The 23415-nt window shown below is 37.7% G+C and overlaps 1 protein-coding gene across 2 annotated transcripts in view; it reads right to left on the reverse strand.

Annotated features, from left to right (window-relative positions):
- The window catches only part of TTC29 (tetratricopeptide repeat domain 29), a 242579-nt gene that overhangs the window by 154827 nt on the left and 64337 nt on the right, over positions 1–23415 (reverse strand). For both annotated transcript variants that reach the window (XM_019522168.1, XM_019522167.1), the window contains one exon: positions 2011–2223. In XM_019522168.1, coding sequence (XP_019377713.1) covers positions 2011–2223 — 213 coding nt within the window. The remainder of the gene's footprint in view (positions 1–2010; positions 2224–23415) is intronic.

Here is a 23415-nt window from a genome sequence, read left to right on the forward strand (position 1 = left end):
GCCCCCTCCCACCCCCTATTAACCAACATGGTCCAGCTCCCTGCAGCGGCGACTGGGGACTGCCCGAATCGCCAAATCTCTGAACCTCCGAACCTCCTCCGAATCTTTTCCTGAATCTATTCAGAGGCTTCAGATTGATTCAGACCTTTTTACTGGTCTCTCAATTCTTTTTGCATTCAGAGATTTGGCCACCAAATTGGGCTGAATCTCCTCTGAATTGAATTAGCATCCGAAGCTTTGCATAGCCTTAATAGTCACCTAACACTTGGAATATCTACTTGATCAAAGGAGATATCAGTGCACAATCAGATCCATTTTGATAATCACAGGGCAATTTCCATCAGCTTCTCCACTCAAACTACTACTCAGCAGCATAGCACAGGTGAGTGTGCAGTTTGTAACAGTGAATATGTCTGATCCCAAGAGTAATTGCTTTAAATAATATTCTAAATGTTGTTGTATCTGCTCAAAGAGAACTATTAATGTGTTGAAAACAAATTAAGATGAATTGTCCAAGGATCAAAACCAAAGAAAGAAGGAACTACCTAACCAACAGAGTCATTTAAATTTGCCCAAAAAGACATATGTTCAAAAGAAGTATAATGGAATGGAAGGTTTGAAAGCCACAGGCCCAGGATGTATTTGCTTTAACCCCAAAACTTATCTTATGAAGCTACAGCGAGCAGTTTTAAAATGGTACCTTTAAATGCTTACTTTCTTAACTGTATGAACTGTTATGAATTAATTTGGGTCATTAGAAAAAATATTTAAATAAACCCAAATAGAAATAATTAAATACGTTTTCACTGCTGGAGTACAAAGTTAATGCTTAATCTGATATATTTTAAACTGTTATGTAGTTACAAACACACTGGTTTTGCATAGCAAACTGTATTTTATTTTACTGTGATGAACAAACTTTATTTTACAAAATGTATGTTCAAATATTTTTCAATTTTGCTAATCTTTAGCATGATGTAAACAATTTCAATTAGTCCTTAAAGACTACATTAATTGATCAAGGTACTCTTCCTTAAAATACAGATGACAATTTATGTCTTAAAATGTGAATCAATATTGTGCATTAATTTGCAGTTCTCAAGCAAAATATTCTAAGTAAGAAAAGCCACATAATTTATGTTCTTATTCTTTTTATAAAATTGTAAACTAAATAAAGATGACTATTCAAGTTATTTTATTCTTATTTTGGGAACATATTAAATATTTTCAGGCAAAAAACCCACAGAAGTTGGCATCTAATGGCATTTTCCAATAAATAAGTGATCTTAAGGTAATTTTAAAAGCCGGGAAAATGTGTGCTTTGTTAAAATCAACTATAGTGGTTTGTATTCCCTCTTATACGTAATACTGCATCATAAACAAACAACTCTGTTACAGATGATGAACATTTTACAGCATGTATTTAAATGCCCTCCAAATCTTTTCATGATTTTTTTTAAATCTCCACTTAAAATAGTTAAAGCCTTAACACTGTCACATTAATTACCATATAAAGCATATTTTTACTTTAAACTTTAAAAAACTATTGTAAATATTTCAGCTGCACTAGAAAAGCCAAAAACCTTATTTGTTACAATAGAAAAACAGGATCTCATTTCCATAATTATTTAATAAGTATGTAGAATGAAATGTTAATGATCTATTTGATAATATTACTCAGGAAATACCAAATCAACCATGACTAACCCATGAAAATCTCAATTTCTGCCAATGACCTTCGTACTGATTATGGGTTCATTGTTTTACAACACTACTCCCAGAAGATTGTATTTTTGGAGATAAAGCTTTCAAGAAACTAATAGATTCTTTGTTGTCAGCAAGGCATTTTTGTTTTACAGTGGGATTTGGAAGTATATTGATGGCATTTGTCTTTGCATTTCATAGGAAATAATCACCCAGTCAAACACTTGACGATTTTTACTTTACTCCTGGGAAAATCAGGGCCTGTACATTAAATAAAGGAATGTAGGAGTGTTATTTTCTACCCACCTTCTTTTGCCATTTCAAAAGCTTTTATTAGAGTTTTGATGGCCTGTTGGTGTTCTTTATTTTCTAGCATTTTGTCTGCGAGTAATGTGTAAATTCTCCAGAGATGCTCACAGGCCAGTGAGTTGTAAGTATGGCTTGTCTCATCCTTCCATATCCGCCCTACTGTCAGTTGATAGAATGCTTCATAATGCTTAGCAGCTTTCATGAACTGACCTGGAAAACACAAGTCATTCATAAATATAATCAGTATATTTCACAAAATATTACAAAACATTTTTGCATGCAGTCCTTTTCTTTCACAAAATTGTCAATACACTTTAATCCATAATTTAGTACTTAGAAAAAATATTTTAAATTTTACAGGTATCCATAAGTCTTCCTTATCTTCAATATCCTTATATTCCCAGTCACAACCAAGCTATATATTTTTTGCGAGTAAATGGAAGTTTTAGTGGATTGCCAATGCAGATCCACATTGTTGTGTTACATTTTGATTAGCAGTTGAAGTCAGAATCTTATACAAAGTAGAAACCCTTAACTATATATATAAAGGAGCACAATTCAAACTACTCTTCAGTTCCTTTCCCTATAATCAGAACATACACTTATAGATTGTGAAGGAGATGGGCAGAAATGTGAAGAACAGATTTTTTTCAGATGATAGGTTCATTCTCTATTCAAGTGAATAGACTATTTGATGAAAAATGAGTTAATGTTTTCTTCATGTGATATATCTCCATATGCACACATAACCTAGTCATTTCCAATGAGTGTAGGTATCTCAGGCTAGTATATAAAGTCCCTCCCTAATTTATATAGATTAGTGTAACCTGGGTAAACAGGGGAAAGCCTGAGTAAATAGAGTGTGAATAGAAAAAAGAATTTATAGTCTGGACAAAGTACTATCACACCCAATGAATGCCATATAGCAAGAATCAGTCATCAGTGCTTGTACTTTGTTTTGGAAAATAGGGGATAAAAGGGGACCATCTCAAAGAAATTCAAGCACGTAACTTCAGTAGGTTCTATAGTAGAATGCAAGTCCCAAGTAAGATTAGGTTCATAAATAGGTGGAAAGAAGTACGGTATATTAGTTCTGTCACACACTTCATTTGTTGGATGTCTGAAGACAGAAGATACCAGGTTGATACAGCTACAAAATGAATTTTAAATGTGACCAAGATCAATTCAGAGAATTTGAAAATATTACACTCCTGATTATATTAGACCAGACAGAGGAAGACTTACTAAAACCGTAAGAAAAACTATCTTCCCATTTTGAAACATGAGTCTTCCTTGAGGGAACTTTACATCATCTAACACAGTGCAGTTAACTGCTCAGGGACAATTCATTTCAACAGGGTTACACAGTTGAAGCTACTAGGCTCAGATCATGGATTTGGATAGAGAAATTGTTACTTAACTGTTTGTTTGATAAAGAAATAGATATGCTATAAGATGTTGATGGAAGAGACTGCCAGACATACATAGTATGATTCTAGTGAAACTGAAAAAACTTCTACTAAGGAAGTTCTACTACCTCTCACATCTAAATCATCTAGGGATATGAATTATCTTTAGCATACCTATTTCATCTTAGACTCAAAAATGCTGTCTCTTAAAGGGACAGATTCAGATGGCTTTAAAGAATATACACAAAAGCCTTTTAGACCTTTCAACGGCCTTACAGGAATGGTTGGAGGTATAGAATGAGATGATTCTGTTGTCCCATTCTCCCTCATTTTTTGAGGGATTGCCTTGAGACAATTCCCGACAGGGTGGAAATTGAAGTAATATATTCCACTAGCCCTGCGGTTCTTGAAGTTGAACTAGCCATAAGAGCCTTGACCTGATATTCTTTTTGCCAGAACTCAGTAAAGACTCTTTAGAGAACAATCTATCTACATCAAGCATCAACATATGGAGGCAGTCTGCGCTTTCTGGTATCATTCAAATGGAATTAGGTGAAAATATGTCTAAATGTAGTTCTCCTGCAGACACAACTACAGCAGCCAAGATTGTGAAATCCTAAGAATTAATTAGAGTGAGTTGTTAAATGGGCACTAACTTCCTATAAAAGGGAAACACATAATTTTTTACCTGCAAAAGAACTAACTGATCAGGGATCTGACTACCTGAGATTGTTCTGTACAGTACTGCCATACTTTTGCAATACCCCAGGATCTTTAAAATAGACTCCTTTTGGATTACAGGAGATGCAGTTACTGGGAACATATTTGAAATTTTTACTCCAGAATAATTGGAAATTGCCTATCTTTGGGACAAGCCAGACGGTCCACTTGTTCTCCCAAGCATTAGAGTCCTTTGGAAAAATAAAATCTTTAGGGGGATGGAGGATTCGTTTATCCATTCTGTCTACCTAGTTGATTTAGTTTGACTTGGAGTGACTCCAGAATTTTAATTTTTCACTTTTTTTTAATTTCAATATTTGCATAAGTACCTAGAGCAAGTGGATAGAGACATTTGTATTTTAAAACAAACTAAATTAAATAAACATAATTGGAGAAGGAATAAAGCTGGTTATAAATGACCTTTGGATTAAAAGTTAGGGTTATTTTAGATCAACTGTACAGTACATTTATAATGATTTCTACTATCATTTGAGGGAGAGAGACAAAGAGGAAGAATACTGTGTGGGAGTGATCATCAGGAATATTTTATGGAAGGTAAAGGACATCCCATATATCTCTCCCAGATTCCCCAGAGGAAAATGACTGTTTTCAAAAAATCTATAGCATACATTTTCAAAATATTATATATGAAAATTATAGCTATTTTTTATTATTATCATTAGTAACAGTGTCTGCACATTTAATATCCCCAAGTAATATGCTCAGAAATTATCCCAGTGTATCCTAAACTTGAAATTTTAGAAATATTTATTCTTCTATTCATTAGTCAAAGAAGTCAAACACACAAATATAATTTTCACAAAATATATAGCACTACTGCAAAAATATTATAATTTAATGGGACCCCAGGACACAGCATCAAAAAAAGCTATCAGTAATCAATTCATCTTAATAATGGGAATGAAATGGTGTAACTACATACCTTTTACAGTAGGAGACCCATTCTAAACAATTATATTAATACAAAGACATCATTCATCCACTCAGTGTATTAAAGATAATAAATCATTCCTATTTTCATAGTAGTTGGAGACATATGCACTAAGATTTGTACTAGTTTTTCAGTGAAAAGAAAGTGCACTGTTTGAACAGAAACTATTAGAGTTAGAGTTTGCCTAAAGCCCACAAAAACAGATTGTATCCATTCACTTAAAAAGCAAGAGTTCAGTGTAATGTGAATTTAACAGAGAAACAGTCCTATATTTCTGAATATTATCCAAAACTTCCTTTACAACTTCCCTTCCTATAGAACAGTTCAAAAGCATACATTTATTATATCAAAGCAGATATCTTAGACAAATGTTAACCAAAAAAGAATACATATGATGACTACCATTTTGCTTTTTTTTAAGTAGAAAGATTGACTAGATATTAACACAAATGGGTTTAAATGTGAAGCTGCCATAAAAGCAGGCACATAAATGTAATTCTCCCAGCCGCTATTTTGATGCACATTTTTGATTCCATGAATATTTTATGAAATGGCCCAAACTAAAGCCATATAACATTCCTGCATTACTGATGCTTGCGCCCGTAAGCTACAAACATTAGAGGCATGATTGAGTGCATTAAAATGAACTCATTCAGCAGTGCATTGATTACTTGAAGGAGAAAAAACAGAAGAGTTACTCCCACTTAAGAAAACAGCATACCAATCTGAAGTTTTCAATATAGAAATTAGAGATAGCAAGTTTGAATAATATGATATTTAATAAATAAATAAAGTCTGAATCTGTCTAGAGGTCTGCACATACAGACCTGACATTAATTAGGTGGGATGTTAATTAGGTCCAAAGATTGCTTCCAGTATTGTACAGGTAATTTAAAATGTCACAATCTGTAAAATGCACTGACTGACCTGTTCTAGCTCCATGCCTCAGCAATATTGAGAGTACCTAATTATTTCCTTTTCTATCAGCTTGTACATTTACCAATGAAAATAATGCAGCAGAAACGATCATATGAAAAAAGCTGACAGGTCTATAAGGCACAGTTCTTCAACAGCACAAGTATATGTAGAAAGCACATTTAGTTCTAAATTGTAAACATTTGTTGAGGAGTTTAGCAAAATATTCCACTTTATTTAAAAACAACGACCTAACAAAACAATAACACTTTATATTATATTACATTTTAATCTAAAACTACTGGACATCTTTTTAAATAAATTATTACACTATGCAATGTGGATATAAAATCTGCTAGAAGCAATATTTAATGGTAGCAAAAAAAAGAAAAATATTATTACCATTTTTAAAAGATATTTGCTTCTTTTCAGTTTAACTGCTTGAATATTTGCATTATTTTTAGCCTCCTACTTTCAATTATTATAATTATGGTAGCAGTATTCATGCTGAAATAGTTAAGAATATGTCATAGTTTTTAATGTAAGCCACTATTTACAGGGGTTTTATAAGTCTGCATTGGAAATATGTTGAGAGCTCGAATAAACAGTTGACAAAATAATAAAATAAGGTCCTCATTCAGCAAATAGATATGCTAGCCTAGACTGAGGTAAAATGGATTGCACAGATTTTAGTGGAATTCCTGTTATGTACAAGAACCTATGTTCATATATCTAAGAGCAGGGCAAAAATGTATTTTTCCCCCTTTTTTAGTTTTCATCTTCCCTATGTCCCAAAAAAGCAATTTTTGACAGTACTGTGGAGAAAGAAAACTTTGCAAATTCAGAAAAAATGAGTGATTTTGGTTTTACAATAAGTTAATCATGAGCAACTTATACTACTTAAGATTTTATAAGGATTTTTAGTAGGCAGAATCATTTAGGCTCCTAAGGATACTGTAATACAACATGATGGCTCCTCACTAAGCACTGCCAGCATACCTTCCAGTTCAACCACAAAAAAGTAGAACTCTCTACTGTGCTCCATAGCACAGGAAGACAAAGGACTTCCTGTGGTCTGAAATGTTCAAGCCTGGGGGCCTGGGAGTTGACAGTACAGACAAGGTTGGGCATTAACTGTCCTGGGAGCTGGCCTTGTTGTAGGACTGAGACTATTTGCAGGGGAAACAAGGAAATCTTCAAAAAGGATGATGATGGGGGAGGTTCATGATCCATGGTGCTTGTTTAGGAACCTTTGGTTCAATCTTTAGGTGGTAGTTTAAAAGCCTTTTTGTTTTTGGCAGTACAAAGTTAGTAATCATGTTTTAAAAACTGTTTTTATGAGCCCACTCAAAGTTAAACCAGTGCTTCTGAACACTTTTAGGGTCAAGACACCCCTCATAAAATGCCAGTTCTTAGTTTTCTCTCAATTTTTTACTATGGAAATACAATATTTTTTCTGTTGCAAAGAACTTAGAAAGACCTCAACAGGTCAGAATATTTTAGCACTGTGGATTTTTATTTGAAATCAGTGGGTTTATCTTGTGAATCATGTTTGCACACCTAATAGTACTAACATTGCATAGTATACTTCAACACCCCTGAAAGGCTCTCAAGGCACCCCAGGGTGCCATGACATCCTGGTTGAAAATCAGGGAGTTAGACCTTTTATAGACCACATCAGAACTCACAGTACATAAGTACAAGACATCTAGAAGTGACTATACAACACTCTCAGATATACTCTACAATAAGACTGGCCGTAGTATATTAGGTCAATGTGCTATTGAACAAAAGAAGGGTCTAAGAAGATTTTTCTCAGAGCATGAAACACTTCAATAGCTAGGGATAATTTATGGTGCATGAGTTGCAATTTTATTTAATTATTAAATAGCAAAATTGTAAACGAATGTTAGAGGTGACACTCATAATAATTTTTTAGCAAGGGGAGGCAGCTGTGAACTGCTTGGGCTAACCATGACCCTTTGTTCTAACTGGCTAATGTCACAAAATGTTTGATTCTTCCAAATCTGAGCATGTGACCAGAAGTCAGCCCTGTAGTAACAGAACACTCCCTCTCCAAAGCTCAGCCTCCCCTGTTGAGCTTTCTTTGACTGGTGATGCAGATGATTTATTTGACCATGGCCAGGGGAAGGTTGATGGATTGATGAGGTCATACAACTTCATGTGGCCTGGGACATGTGTACAAAAACAAGTTGGGAGGCTGGTGTGTGTGTGTGTGTGTATTGGATGTAGACATGTACCAGAATGCCTGTCTTACCCTTTTACCATTGAAGGGGCAAGTGTTGGAGGACTCTGTAAACCATATTATGAAAATGTCCACGCTCATGGTTCCATGAAGCAACTGCCACTGCCAGCTTATGACCCCAGTGGGCTGCATCACCAATTCTTAAGTAAGTGTTAGTTCCTCCGAGTGTCCTAACCTCCACAGCTGGTGCAAGGGAGGCTGTAGATATTCAGTGCAGCACTGGATAGAGGTCTAGGATCTTCCCCTAAAGCAGCCCAGCCAATCTCTACAATTGGCTTGGCTCTTAGACTCTAACTCAGTCTAATTAGCCAATGGGGAGAAATTGGTAGACACCTGGATAGTACAGCAGACCCAGGACCCAGCACGGTGTGGAGAACATGGGTAAGGAAGCCTTCTGCCTTCCACCTATCTCCTGCCATGAATTTTCACAAATTACATCTAATATACATTTTTAAAGGTTTTATCTTTCCGGAAGAAGTCATTAGTCTTACAGTGTAACTCATACTGTAGATGGTAGTTGAATGACAGCTTTTCTTTAAATCTGAACTTAAGTCTTAAAAAAACGCTTTTGTACTCAGGTCATGCTATTTATCTTTTGTAATACAGCAAGTAATTTGCCCTTTTATAGAGATGAAATAGGGGATAGTCCATGCTCAAAGTTGTAATAATCCATAGCCTCAATCTTGCAAAAACCTACATATACTCATATTCAGTAGGACAATTCACATGCATTAGTACAAAAGTTTCCTAACCTTTTTGGGTAGGTATACAAATAAGATGAAAGGGCAGCAGAAAAGTAGCAATGAACAGAGACACATGGTATGTATTTTGTTTGGTCAATATTTTTATGTTTCTTTTTTGGTCAGATCTAAAATACCCCACAACAAGGGAATAAGAAAATAAAATCACATAGACTAAGTCAGACAGTCAAAAAGCCCAAGGCTGAATTGATTCAGTCTTTGCAGGTTAGTCTATGCTGCAAAGATTGAACCAATAAGCAAATGAACAGACATTCATTTGTGATTCAGGAAATGCAGCCACATGCCTGAAGTGGCTCAAGCCAGAAGCCAGGGGGTGCTAGAGCACAGCTCCAGCACATAGCCAACATGGGCTGTGTGTTCGCTTCCTCTTCTTGCTGCCCCCGAGGTCTCTGGGATTTGCAGTCCACAAGCACAGCAGCTGGACTCTACAGGGTTGCTCATCATTTCCTCTTCCTGCTTCCAGGTGCCTCTGGGATTTGTAATCTAGAGTTGCAGCCAGCACTAAGTAAGCCAGCAGGGCACGGCAGCTCTGTACTCTGGGGAAGATGAGTTTAACCCTCCTCTCTGACCCAAGACCCCAGACAGGGTTTCCTTGGAGGCTAGTGAGCCAGCCCTCACTGCTCCAGCTAAAGATCAGAGGGGCGGGGCCAGCCCTGCCCTGCTCTCTGGAGCAGACAGGACAGCCCAGCCCAGGGCTGAAAAGCATGCTGGAAACTTGGGGGACTGTGATTTAACTTGAACCAGGAAGGGGTCTGGGACAGAAGTTTCATAAAGTGGTTTGACCTAAATCAGTTAAGTCTGATACTACATCCAACCAGGTTTATCTTAAACCAGTTTCAACCATTTTGAAACTGGTTTATGTGCACTGAACTTCTCTTCTGTTACAGGTTTGAACCAGTTTCTCATCACTTAAACCAGTTTTAATGTAACTTCTGTCCCTAGCCATATTGTATATGATTTTAATGCATGGAATCTTACCATTTTTATAAATTAATGTGAAAGTTTCCAGACAGATGCCTAGTTTGTATTAGAAAAGTTATTTTTGTTAATTCATAAACACTCTTATCACTACTTTAGTACAATTCTTGTGCTGATACTTTATTCAGAATTTTGCCATTATATCTTATCAGGACACTTGCCATAACCATCCTCGAAACTGGCCCACTGGGCAACTAAGAGAAAGAGACGTGAAGCCAGGAGGAAGAGTAGGTAGCTCAGCCAGATGGATGCAGTCCTAGATAGAATTCTAGCCCGGGCACTTCCTCCTAGTAGGGCAGAAACCTTCCCAAGTGTTGCTTTTCTATCTTACGCAATAAATGGTATGTGCAAGGTGCAGTGGGGCAGCTTCAAGAGGTGTACTGAAAAGGGTCTGGATAATGTCTAACCAGTGGGCTGGTAGTAAAAGCACTTTGCTGGGAAGCAGAAGGTTGGAGTTAAGCAGGGCAGGGAGAGTTGGGTGGGGGCTGAAACCTGAATCTCTTCTTTCCTGGGCAACTGCCCTAGCCACTAGACCACTGCTAACTTCTGAGTGGCAGGACCACAAAGCATGTGAACTCTCTACTGTGCCACCCTCCACTGCACTGTGCCATGATATGTCACATGGGGGCCCTGGGCCCCATAAGCTTCTGACTCCCTAGGACCCATGGCCTTAATGTGCCCCCAGGGGTAGAGGCAATAAGCTGAAGTCAGAAGAGGGAGGGGAAGCCCCTCACAGCTGCATGTCACCTGCAGACTTCAGGCTGCAAGATGGACCAGCCCTGCACTAGACCAGAGGTCCCCAATCTGTAGCATGAGTGCCACAAGTGACAAGGGCAGCTTCTGTTTTGCCCCACAGCAGATCAGGGAGGGGACAGGCTGCACAGTGGCAGGGAGCAGAAAGCAGAGCAGCAGGTTGGACAGGGGAAGAGGATTGCAGAGGCACTTGGAGAGAGTTCAGGGCTGCTTGTGGTACTCTAGCCACAGTGGTTGGCACCCACTGTAGTATATCATTGAACTTAAACATGGTAGGACTTTTCTCCTTCTCCTCATTAGAGCACAGCCCTAATGAACAGGCTCAGTTGGTATGTGTACACTTGCACGCACACAGCTGAATTGCAAACTGTGCATAAGTGCCAAAACTACAGTCATGCAACGAGGTACGTCATTCAGGCACATAAAGCAAAATAGGATTTAGCTCTTACCATCAGGCACAATAATGAAGCTGTCAGAGAGCACAGATAATTGCCTTCAAAATTTATTTTTAAATCGTATATATTTAAGTTATAATTTTATTAATATTGTACTTTACACATTAGATTTAAGGCAATCCTCAATATCCCTGGTATGTATAGAGAAGAAAATTATTCAACTGGCAGCTGCCGCACTCCCACTGGCCATCGTTCCCACTAAGAAGACATCTCTAGGAGCAGTGACTCCTCTTCTGTCAATTACTAAGAGGAAACACTGCCTCCAGAAAAGTGTATTTAATATGGTGAGAACTGCAGGCTCAGCTGCAGTAGTCCTAGACTTGGCAAAGCTTTGAAGCAAAAAATCTGTTTCTGAGCGGGCAGCTTTGAATGAAGCTTCATTTCAGTACTACTCATTAAGCAGTAAATAATTAAAATACCCTGGAATAGACAGGTAAAATACAAGCAGCAATGTCAGTAACAGACATGAAAGAGAAGAGTGGGAAAATGAATTTAAAAAAAGCAATGAAATAATTCATTTGAAGTTTTAATAAAGTTTCATTTGCAGTCTTGTTTAAAGATATATCAGACTTTAGGGATGTAGCCTAATTACATTTTTATTCTAAGCTCTATTCAAAGACCTTGGACTTCGAATCTTTAGCATAGATCAAATATGATATAATTTATACATGGCTATCAACACTTTTAAAAGATCTCTTCATTAAATACCATAGTTTTAAAAACATGTATACAGAGCAGAAAGAGCAATGCCAGATGCAATGAAAATGTTAACAATTTATAGGAAAAGTAAATATAGAGATGTTAACTCACCTGAGTTATATCAATTGTATTAAAATGTATAATTCATTTTCCCTACATTAAAATGTTTCTAATAAGTGACCTTCTATGGTTCAATTTAATTTTGTAATACAAAATACTAAGTAAGATTTCTTTTGCAGTAATTTTAACATGAGATGAAATCATACAAACACCAAATACCTTAAGAGAAGAAACACTGTTTAAGTCTAAACTATAAAACTTTTAAAGAACATATAAATGATGATATTTAGACCTTGCACTACTATGACTAGATTGTAGAATTTTCATAACAAAAATGAAACAAATATAATTAGGTCAATTTCTCTCTCATTTCTAAAAACCCCACTGAAACTGAGAGACTTTACTGTAAAATTAGAAAAGAAAAACGTTAAACATGCTATCAGCAGATTTGTTTACTGTTCTCCAGCGTTGGAAATATACAAAAACACATTACTACAAGTAGTAGCAAACAGATAGTTTCAAATTCATTGAAAAATGCAACATGAAAAGAAAGAGTTTTTAATTTCTTTTTTAGCAGCCCTTTGGGATGTTTGGCTAAAGCTCTTGATTCAAAACATCTATTGTGGCTACTAGTAGTTTTTTTACAAGGATAAACGTTAATATGTACCATATTTTTCTATCAATTCAACAAGCAATTTTCTTTGTATGCTCAAGAATTACTTTCAGAATTTATTAGATTGTATTAATTTGTATTGAAAATACATATAATCTCACCTCTGTAACTTCAATTCAATCTAGTAACTGTTAGGTCAATATCAGTAACGATACATTATTTCTATGTAATAATATGATGTCCTTTATCTGAAAACTATATCCTGTAATTTCATGGGGATAGACTCAATTATCTAATAAGGCTTTTCAATCTGTCTTCTCTTAAATCTGTCAATCTGGATTTATGGGTGTTTCCATATGGCCACTGACTGGCAGGAAAATACACCAGAGTATGAAGACCTCTTCTCCTGCTGCTACTTAAACTTTTTACATTGCATCATCTAGTCAAGTACTTCATTAGTCAACTGACATTAACTTCTCACACAACTAGAACAATATAATAGGAACTATATAAAGTAGTGTAAATGCAGAATAATGGAGGAACAAATTTATGTATGATCTCTTATAAAGTAGTCCAAGTTGGATTAGGAGTGGTCCAAATGATCAATTCTGTTAAATAAAGTTCTATTTTACATTAAAAAGTGTGCTCCTAGGATCCTCTGATGTGGATAATTATCTTAAATAGCTGGTCTTCACAAGAGCACAACTACTGATATTACTCAACAACCTGACTAAATACATAATGGAATCTGCCAGTGCCATACATCGAGTCTAATCAGAGGCCTAACGACATGGCTGGGCACCCAGGACAACTGCCACAGACAGTGGGAGTGGTGACTTCTGCCACTGCCACCAGTATGATTGTGTGGCTGCAGCAACAGTCCTACCCTAACTATGCCTATAACTATAATATTTGGAAAGATGTGGACTTGTTTCAAGGTCTCAGCTACTAATGGTGCTCCTCTCTTTGGCCTCCAAAGTAGCTTGTGATGAATAGACTTTAATTGCAATGGAAAAGAGTTAAAGATTAGTAATGTTGACATATTGTTTGTAAACTGTCTACTTATGAGATACAAGAAAACTCTTTTCCCACCTCTTACTTTCCTCCTTTTGACAAAGAAAGAAATATAACATGAAAGTGGTGCTAGAGAACAGCTTCCCACCCAAGGCAATGGTATTTGGATCCTAGTGGCTATTAATCATTCAATTTTTTAAAATGCTACATGAACCACCATCATAAAAGTATAACTGTTATGGAGTGAATAAAATCATGATAAAGAAAAATTCAGATAGTTGCATTTCTTCATAATCAAGTTTTGAACTAAATTAATATTTACAAACTAAGTACCCTGCAAGCATGCTAGAGAAATGTTTTTCTTAAGAATTATAAACTAGAACATAAATGATATTGTTTCCTACATATAAAGGCTAGGGAGTTGTTCATTATTTTGTGTTTGAAACCAAACCTATATAGCTTCCCAAAATAAAAAGACCTGCACAACAACACATTAAGCAGCATTTAAAATATTGCAGTTATAAGTGACCACGGTAAAGTTAGCAAGAGTTACAACACACTAGTACTTTAGATTATCAATTACCTCCTTTACTGAGCTAACAATTTTCTGTCAGAAAATACTGATTCTGCAAAACTGAAACACAAGCATACAGGTTTCATTAACATTACCAACAGTAAAGCTGACATTATATGTTGATAGTATAATATCTGATTCTGAAAGTCAAAACTTTATTTTATTTTGTCATTTCACCTTATATTGTATTATGCAGTACTCCATATAAAATATATACATAGTGTTATTTTTTAATGTAAACTTTGCTATAGAAAATTCAAAATAAAATATTCTAACAATGTCAAAATGAAATAGTTTTTCATAAAAATGCAAAGACTTTAATCAGAATGAAACCAAATTTCAAAATCAGGATTTCCTGTGGGACAGAAATACCATTTATAACCAACTTTCCTGATAAATGCATGGGAACAGATCGTATATATTTTTAAAAAATTAAAAATCGCCAAGAAAGAGCATGTAAAAGTGAATATTTTTATGTAGTCATTCATTATGTTAAGCTTGAAGACAAAACTCTATATCTTCCAAAAGTGTTAGAAGAATTCTGAGGATAATATTCCAAGGAAAATACTTGTAGATTCTTTTAAAGTTCAAAGTTGATAACAAAAGAACATTAGCACTATTAATCTCCCATTTTTCTTAGTAGCAAGACATCCCATTTCTGACAAATCTCTAACATACATACTTTTTTTTTGCAAAACAGGGCTCCTTTACTTAAAAAAAAAAAAAGGCTGATAATTAAGTCAAAATATGCTCTTGTGTAGAGATGTAGCTAAAATAAGTAGGGGCTAGATTCTAACAGCCAATGGGTGCATCTACACATGCACATTTACTGTGCAGTAACCAAAAAAATACTGCACAGTACGGGTGCACATGTATATGTGCACACCCATACTGTGCAGTAACTATGGCGACTTATGCTGACTTGGGCGTAAATTTGATACTTGCATTTATGCCTGATTAGTTACTGCACAATAACGCACATGTAGACACCTAGCTGCACAGTAACACTGTGTATGTGGAATGACTTGGGACTAACTTTAGTCCCAAGTCAGACCATACACAGCATTAATGCACCTTAATGTTTGCACTTGTAGACGCCAGCCTATTTCCGCTTACTGTGGAATTTAATGTGATGTAAATGCACGTGTAGAGTAAACTACTACCCAAAAGTACTACCCAGAGTACTATGCTACTCATCAGTAATGGCAGATGAAAGAACAACAACAACAATAATAATTGTCATGACACCTAGGAACTTCAGTAACTGATCTAGTCTCCATTATGCAAAGTGTGGTACAAGTACACCAATGAAAAATGGGCCTGGGCCCTAAAGGTGATACATTATCTAAGTACAGATAGTCAAAAAGCCCAAAGCTGAATCAGTTCAATCTTTGCAGGTTAGTCTTAGATACACAGATTGAACCAATAACCCGGTGAAGAGACATGTACTTTTGATTCTGAAAATGTAGCCAAATTCCTGCAGAGGCCCATGCCAGAAGGCGGAGGGTGCTAAAGAACACCTCCCTCCTCAGCTGGAGCAAACAGCTTGGGCCAAGGCTAACCTGCCGTCCTTGCAAGGGTGGGGTTTGTGGAGGAGGTGCAAAGCACCCTCAGATGTTGGAGGACTGTGAGTTAACTTGAATCTGGAGGGGATCTGGGACAGAAGTTCAGTAAACCACTGGAACCTAAATCAGTTAAGTCTGATACTACATCCATCCAAGTTTATCTTAAACTGGTTTCAGCCATTTTGAAAGTGGTTTATGTGTACTGAACTTCTGGGCTAGGGACAGAAGTTACATACAAACCAGTTTAAGTGATCAAAAACTGCTTTAAATTTGTAACAGAACAGAAGCTTAGTGCACATAAACCAGTTTCAAAATGGCTGAAACTGGTTTAAGGTAAATCTGGTTAAATGTAGTATCAGACTTAAATGATTTGGGTCAAACTGGTTTATGGAACTTCTGCCCCAGACCCCTTCCTGGTTGAAGTTAAATCACAGTTCCCCAGCATCCCAGCATGCTTTCCAGTCTGGGGTCAGGGAGGGGGATTAAACATCCCTTCCCCCACTCAAACTTACTGCTGGCTGCAACTGTGGACTACAAATCCCAGAAACCTTGGGGGCAGCAGGAACAGGAAGTGAACACAGCCAGAGAACCATGCTTTAGCACCCTCTGGTGTCTGGCCTGAGCCACTGCAGGTATGTGGCTGCTTTTCCTGAATCAAAGGTAAATGTCTGTCAGGTAGAGAAAATATGGCTCTGCAACAGACTATATCTGGCCTGCATGTGGACAGCTGCCAACTCATTGGATCTGGCCCACAGGTGGCTGGTGACTCCAGCCTCCACGTGGAGCTGGCTGGCAGGACTGCTTCTGCCCAGCATCATCAGACCATGACATGATGACATCGGTTGTGGACCTAGGTGGGGCTTCTGCTGCAGTGGGTGGGCAACAGTGTCAGCTGTGGATGTCACCAGCAAATTCAGGAGCCCCGATGCAGAAACTGCTGGTGGTGTCAGCTGATGCCATAACCCTCTCAGTGCAATGGAAATTCCTGCCTGGAACCAAAATCTGGAACCTGCCAGCAGTGTTAGTTATGGGCCTTTATGTCAGGACCTAGACAGGAGCTTCTGCCACGCCAGGTAGCTATGCCCAAAAGCTGACACTGCTGCCCACCCACCACGGCAGAAGTCCCCATATGAGTCAACAGCTAGGCTTCAGGGCTCCTGGTGAACTACAGCTCCTGCTGGGTTCTGGAGGCAGGGGAGAAGAGGGGAGAGGAGAGAGAGAGAGACTGAGAAGAGACAGGGAAGAGACAGAAAAGAGAGATGGATGTGGCCGCATTAAGAGGCCTGCCAGCTGAAATAACTGCCCACCCTTGCTATAGGTGAAGGGCTGTATAGGTGTTTTGAATTCCATCCCTTCACAAAGGAAAAACAGTATGTAATCTTGTAATTAATAAAAATGCACAAGATGGCACAAACAATTCAAGCATAAAACGAATATCTCCACTAATTTCTTATTAATGGATTACATGGAATCCACTAGTCACAGAGATGGTAAGATTTTAATTTACTATGTTGCAGAACAACAAGGTGTTAGGGTCTGAATTTAAACTGTTGTTTCATATTTATACCTGTTAACCAAGTACTTAAAAATCAAGGGCTTGAGCAAAAATCTATTGATGGAAAGAAAAATGTTCTATGACAAATCTTTACATTCTGTGGCTCTATAAATCAGCAGAGTGGAGATTATGCAGTAATTTCAGATAAATAAAACAACTACAATTTTTCATGCCCTCACTAAAGTTCCAGACTAGGATTCTCAAAAGCACTGAAGCCTGTGTTTGCCAGTGAAGTCAATGAGAATTTTCACATTACCATTAATAGAGGCAAAAATGAGGCCAACCAGAAACATTTTTGAAGATTGTATCCTTAATTTTCAGTGCACTGAAGAACCATGAAAGAGTGGAACTCTGTTTTAGAAACTGTAAAGGTGAAACATGGTCTGAAACACTTAAGACTTTGGGCATCTGTGAATATAATTGGGCTTGAGGATTAGCCAGCTGTTAAAATGATCCACAGCAAGGCAGTCAACAATATTGAGAGAGCCAAGGCTAGTATGTGTATCATTTGAACTATTTTTATGCTTTAATGCTGTACCCTACTTTCCCTGGCTTTGTCTATCTTCTGGCCTTTTAAAATTTAAACGCTGGAGGGCAAGGTCAGTCTCTTCATTTTTGCTGAGTGGAACTTTTGTGTACTGCAGAATATAGACGTAGATAATTATTTTAAGTTAACTTTCCATTAAAATTAATGGCACAAATTCACACATTTCAGAACTCTTGTTTCATGTCTTTTACAGATTCTGGCACATACCATCGTTCTGATTTCTGTTTGCTATATGCTTGAAAGATTTTATTCATTGGATGTTATTGTGATACTTAACATAATGCCTCTATGCTAACCTCTGAAAAAGTAGATAAAGTAGGAAAACGTAGGTAAAAGGGAGCCTTCCTACCATTTTGTACACTTGCCAGGCAGAAAGGAGCAGATACACATTAAAAAAATGCATCAGTGGCCACAACTTGCTTGTACTTCCCAGAGTTCTAGGAGCTACCGTCTCTGCTTGGACATCACACTCTAAACCATCACTAATGTAGTTACACCTTCCAAGCAGAAGAGTCCTGTATTTTTATGGAAAAAAACAGACAACATGCATTTGTTTGTTCTAATTGAGTCTTTAGGCTTTCCAGATAATTTAAAAGTAGTTTATAGTAGCAACTGCAACTTGATTTTAAGAAATGCTGACTTTTAAAACTGTATTTGACATTCAATTTGACTGGTTCTATTAAATGCTAAAAACATCCAAACAAATTTTTAAGTATCTACTTCAGCTGGATTCTTTTTGTAGCTGGTGGTGGTGGTGGTAGTGGTGCTTTTTGGGGTTTTTTTGGTGGAGGCGGGGGAAAGGGGTTGGGCCCCTGAGGATGTGTAGGTAAAAGTGTGATGGGCTCTGATGTACAATCCACACAATTGCACTACCTGCCATGCCACACATGCATGGCAGGAGATGTGACTGTGGGGTCGCACATCAGATCTCATTGTGCCTTACTGCTGGTGCAGGGGTAGTCTGAGATCACAATGGCAAGTAGCAAGCTCTCATAGCCGGGTGACATTAGCCATCATAACTGTCAACATTGTGACCCATATTCTGCTTTAAGTAAAAGCAGTACAATACTGAAGTGATTATTGTCTGAATTTACTACTAATGTAAGAGAAGTCAAAAACTGGCTTTCTGACTGTAATAAGCTTCCATTTTGTACCAATAGACAGATATCATTATTATTATGAATATTTATATTTCATTTATCTTTCTTATTATTTAAAAAAACATACCATAGCACAGCATGGGAAGTAAGATAACTGTGTGAAAATAGCTTTCTATTCCTAAGATCAATTCATGCACCTTGCATGTAAAATAGGCTATTTTTCACTCAATTTGGAAAAATTGTAGAAATCTTTTTTTCCATTATACATATAAAATGATACAATGTTTCAGAACTATATGGGAAGTAATTAGTAACTGGACTAATAAAATTGTTTCAAAGACAATTCACTCTGTATTCTGCTAGAAAACTCAGATGATCATGTTTTGAATAATTCTACAATCTACTGTGAGCTACATCTAATTTTGTTAACTCAAATGAGCAAAATGTGTTTTGAAGGTAAAGCTTGGAAGAGGGCCCATACCTTTAAAAAGAACCAATAAAATCAAAATTGCACAAACTTCCCATTTTAACCATGTGACAATGATCAATTTGTATCTATAGTGACTAAATCAACCAGCATTGTGTTATTTCTAGGGCCCATCATTGTTTATTGACAGCCAAAACTCACCTGCATCAAAGTGCCACGACAGCACATTGCCAATAGCTGACAAAAAATAACTCCTTAGCTTTGAAAATTAATGAACATCAAATCTATTACCAGCCTCCAGATAAAACATAGCACTTCTAGATGGCAAGTAGAATATAAGAGGGTGTAATTTCATTACATTAAAACATCCTGAAAAGTTATCATGCTGTTATTAAGTTCTCCTGCAGACATCTACATACTTCTCTTTACACTCCTAAGTAGTCATTTCATATTAAGTCCGGCTTGGAAGTGTCCAAATTATTTTTAAAAATCTACAATCTGTTTGGTGGCACATCTGCACAGAATTGTTACAAGATTTCCTCAGCCAAAATAACGTCCCACAAAATCAAATTTAAAATGTATGTGATTTTCTGTTTTTCTATCACTGGCTTCAAGCATGCAATATTATAGAAACATTTTTAGCTGTTAATGATTAAATGTAGATTTGCTGATTAAGACTGCCAGAAAATGTGCTCTAACTTGTCCAAAATATGCTAAACACTATCCACACAGTCCTCGAACTTGCAACACAATTGGTTCCTGAAAACTGAGTCTTAAGTTGCAATGTTGTAATGTGGAACTGATTTTCCCATAGGAAATAATGTTATAAATGGGAGATTGGTTTTTGAACCAAGGCCCAATACCCTATTTTCACCAAAAATACCCCAGAATTTTGTACTCAATCAATTATAGATGAGTAATATAGCTACATTAATATATTTTATTGTAAACAGCAATCATATTGATTTGGAAAGACTTCTTCGAGGTGACTTTGCTGGACTTTTTGAAGGGCTCTTGGTTGGACTTTTTAAAGGGTTCTTGGCTGGAGTTTTCGCAGGAATCTTAGCTGCAGGTTTTTTTGGAGTCTTGTCTGCTTTCTTAAAGAAAGTGTCCAAGGAAGTTTGGACAGATGTTCTCCAGGGAGATGAACGATACAGCAAACTTGTTCACTGGTGTGGTGTGGTGTGGGATCAAGCATTTTAAAGTCAAAACTGATGTCAGAAAGTTGAAACAGGGTGTCAATTTATAAACGTTGGAAGTGTGAAACGTTGTAACTTGAAACGTTGTAAGTTGAGGACTGCCTGTATATGTCTAAAGCGTAACCTAGCTCCATATAACTTTATACAAAATTGAATTCCAATAGGAAACATCATGATGAAAACAATGGGAAAAGAATGGAAACATTTTAATTTTCAGACCATACCTATTTTATATTTTTTAATTTTCCCTGTGTAACTACTATTCCACATGACTAAACCTGAGGTAATCACATGAAATACTCTGCTCTTACCCTTAACTCTTTTTTTAGGTCAAACTTGTGATTTAACTTTTATCCTTCATAAATAAAAAGATTTTACATGTCCCCCCCCTTTCCAAGTGCTCCCTCAAAGCTAATGCAACTATCTACATATATTTAACTGTAAAAGGTAGGCCTTACCAAGAGGTATATACACTTGTACTAAGCTGACTTAAAATAAGTCAACTTACCTAAATTGACTTACCTAAGTAGACTTAAATTAAGCCACATTGGAGCAAACATACATAGAGCTCCTTGACATAGTAGTAGCCATCTTGTGAGCTAAGGTGGCTTAACTAATGCGACTCAAGATAGCACACCTCAGAGGTGTATTATCTTGTGCTGTATTTAAATTGACTCTGCATATGTGTGTATGCTCTGTTAAGTTGACTAAATCATCTTAATTGGCAAAAAGTTAATACATGTGTACATACCCTCTGTCAGTGGAGTTCTAGGGACTGGGAAGTGTTTCTAGGAAATAGCAGTAGTTCTACCTCAACTCAATGCAGTATTGCATTTCAGTGTTTTTTTGTAATTGCACTATAAACTTAAAAATTGAAATATTTAAATAGTATTTAAGTACTTTTACTTAACAAATCATAAGGAAAGAATTATTAAAGGGAATTTAGGTAATCGGGGGATCAGAGCAATGAGTCATGTTCAGTGACAACCTTTGAAGCTATAAATAATTAGAAATAACTTTTCTTTATGTTATTTCTTAACACAACTACATATTCTAGTATCTAAGAGACCGTAGGAAGAGATTTAAGAAAGCCATCAATTTAAAACAGATGTAAAGGAATAGTTCTGTAAAGGAACAGTTGACCTAATTAAGTGCCTTTTAACTCAGAATGAAGGATTTGCCCATAACTGGCTTTGGTTTGAGCAAATATTATCCAGATGGCAACTGAATTCTGCATACACCACTGAATCTGGATCTTGCTACTGTGGCAAACCATCTGAACATCAGCATAATGTTCATGTGGTTGTTGAGAGCCAGACCTAGGGAAAATGGTGCCCTGGGTGAACTTGTATTTTGATACTCCCTCCCAGTACCCTCCTGTCTGGCATGGGGGTCTCTGCGCCCCTCTGCAGGACACCTGCCATGCTTCTTGATGTAATTCCTGGACTCATGTGGGGACTTCCCCCCTAACCCTGGAGCTGAAGGTGGCAGGTGAGGTACACTTCCCCAGCAGCCACACCTGATGCACTCACTGGTGAAGGGAATCTCTGAGGGCCACCTGGGCAGCTTGGCAGCACGCACAGGACAGGCACCTGCACAGCACTGGCCCATGCCACAACACGCAGCAGCTCCTTGGGGATCTGAGTCTTACTCTGCATCTGTGTGTACCTGGCTCTGCCTCCGCAGCTTGGCTGCACCCAGAGGGACAGGCAGGCAGTGCCCACCATAAGCTAAAACTTTCATGCCTCTGCCTCCTCAGCCCTGCCCAGCTGGATGTTGGCTTCAATGGCACCCCTGTGGCTGCAGAGCTTTGCAGGCAGTGGGAAAGAACTGGCGTTGTGTGCAGCATGGAGGTGGTGGCATTGTGGGAAGCCAAGTCCCCTTCCCCTCAGGGGCCAGAGGGTAGAGGGAGACAGCATGTGGGGACATGCCCAGGAGAGCATTGCTGTGGAATGATTCATGCTGGGAGAGTCCTGGGTGCTCCGGGTTCCTGCGCCCCCCAACCCCAGTTCCATGTGGCACTCACTCTAGTGACACCAGTGGGTGGGGCAGGGTGGGAGTGAGCTGGCACAATACAGGAGGGGCACTATAGTGGGGTAGACCCTTCCCCCCTACTCCAGGTCAAAAGCAACTTGACTGTAGGCTCACACCCCGTGCTACCTGCACAGCTGCAGGTATTGCTGAAATCACACCTGGGGAGCACTGGACTGTGCATGCGCGTGTGTGTGTGTGCATAAGTACATAGCACCCTGCTAACCATCGATTCCACCCCCTAAGGCCAGCTGTATCCGGCTATGCAAAAAATAACGATTCAGAGGCTTTGGGAATAGTAATATTTGGTTTGTTCCAATGTGGAACAAAATCCCCAAATTAAAAACATTCTTTGCAAAACAGAATTAAAAAATCATTTGGAAAAACTAAAATGATTTATTTATGATAAATTGTAAGAAGAAACCTTCCATAACAGGAAGCCAGGAGTTTGGAAACCCTGAGAATCTTTTGGCTCCCAATTTCTGAGGCTCCCTGGAGCTGGGTGCCTTAAAGTTGGGGATTTGGCACTTCCAGGGTTTCTGTTCCCAATAAGCCCCCCAGGCAGGATTCCAAAAAGCCCTGAATCTGGAAGACTGGGTTTCCCAGCAGCCTGCCAGGTAGGCTGCTGAGGAGCTTGGTAAGCCAGCTGGCATGAAATCAGACATGTTTCAAAACATGCCATTCCATCAGAGAATTTCCCACCAGCTTTATTGCTGGCACTATTAAGAATAATGGGATTCTAATGTACAAAATATACACCATGTGGCGGTCTGAGGGACCAAATACCTCACTACCAAGGTCCCCCAAAG

Source organism: Gavialis gangeticus, unplaced genomic scaffold, assembly GCF_001723915.1.
Source record: "Gavialis gangeticus isolate Ggan-Ray unplaced genomic scaffold, GavGan_comp1, whole genome shotgun sequence".
NCBI lineage: Eukaryota > Metazoa > Chordata > Crocodylia > Gavialidae > Gavialis > Gavialis gangeticus.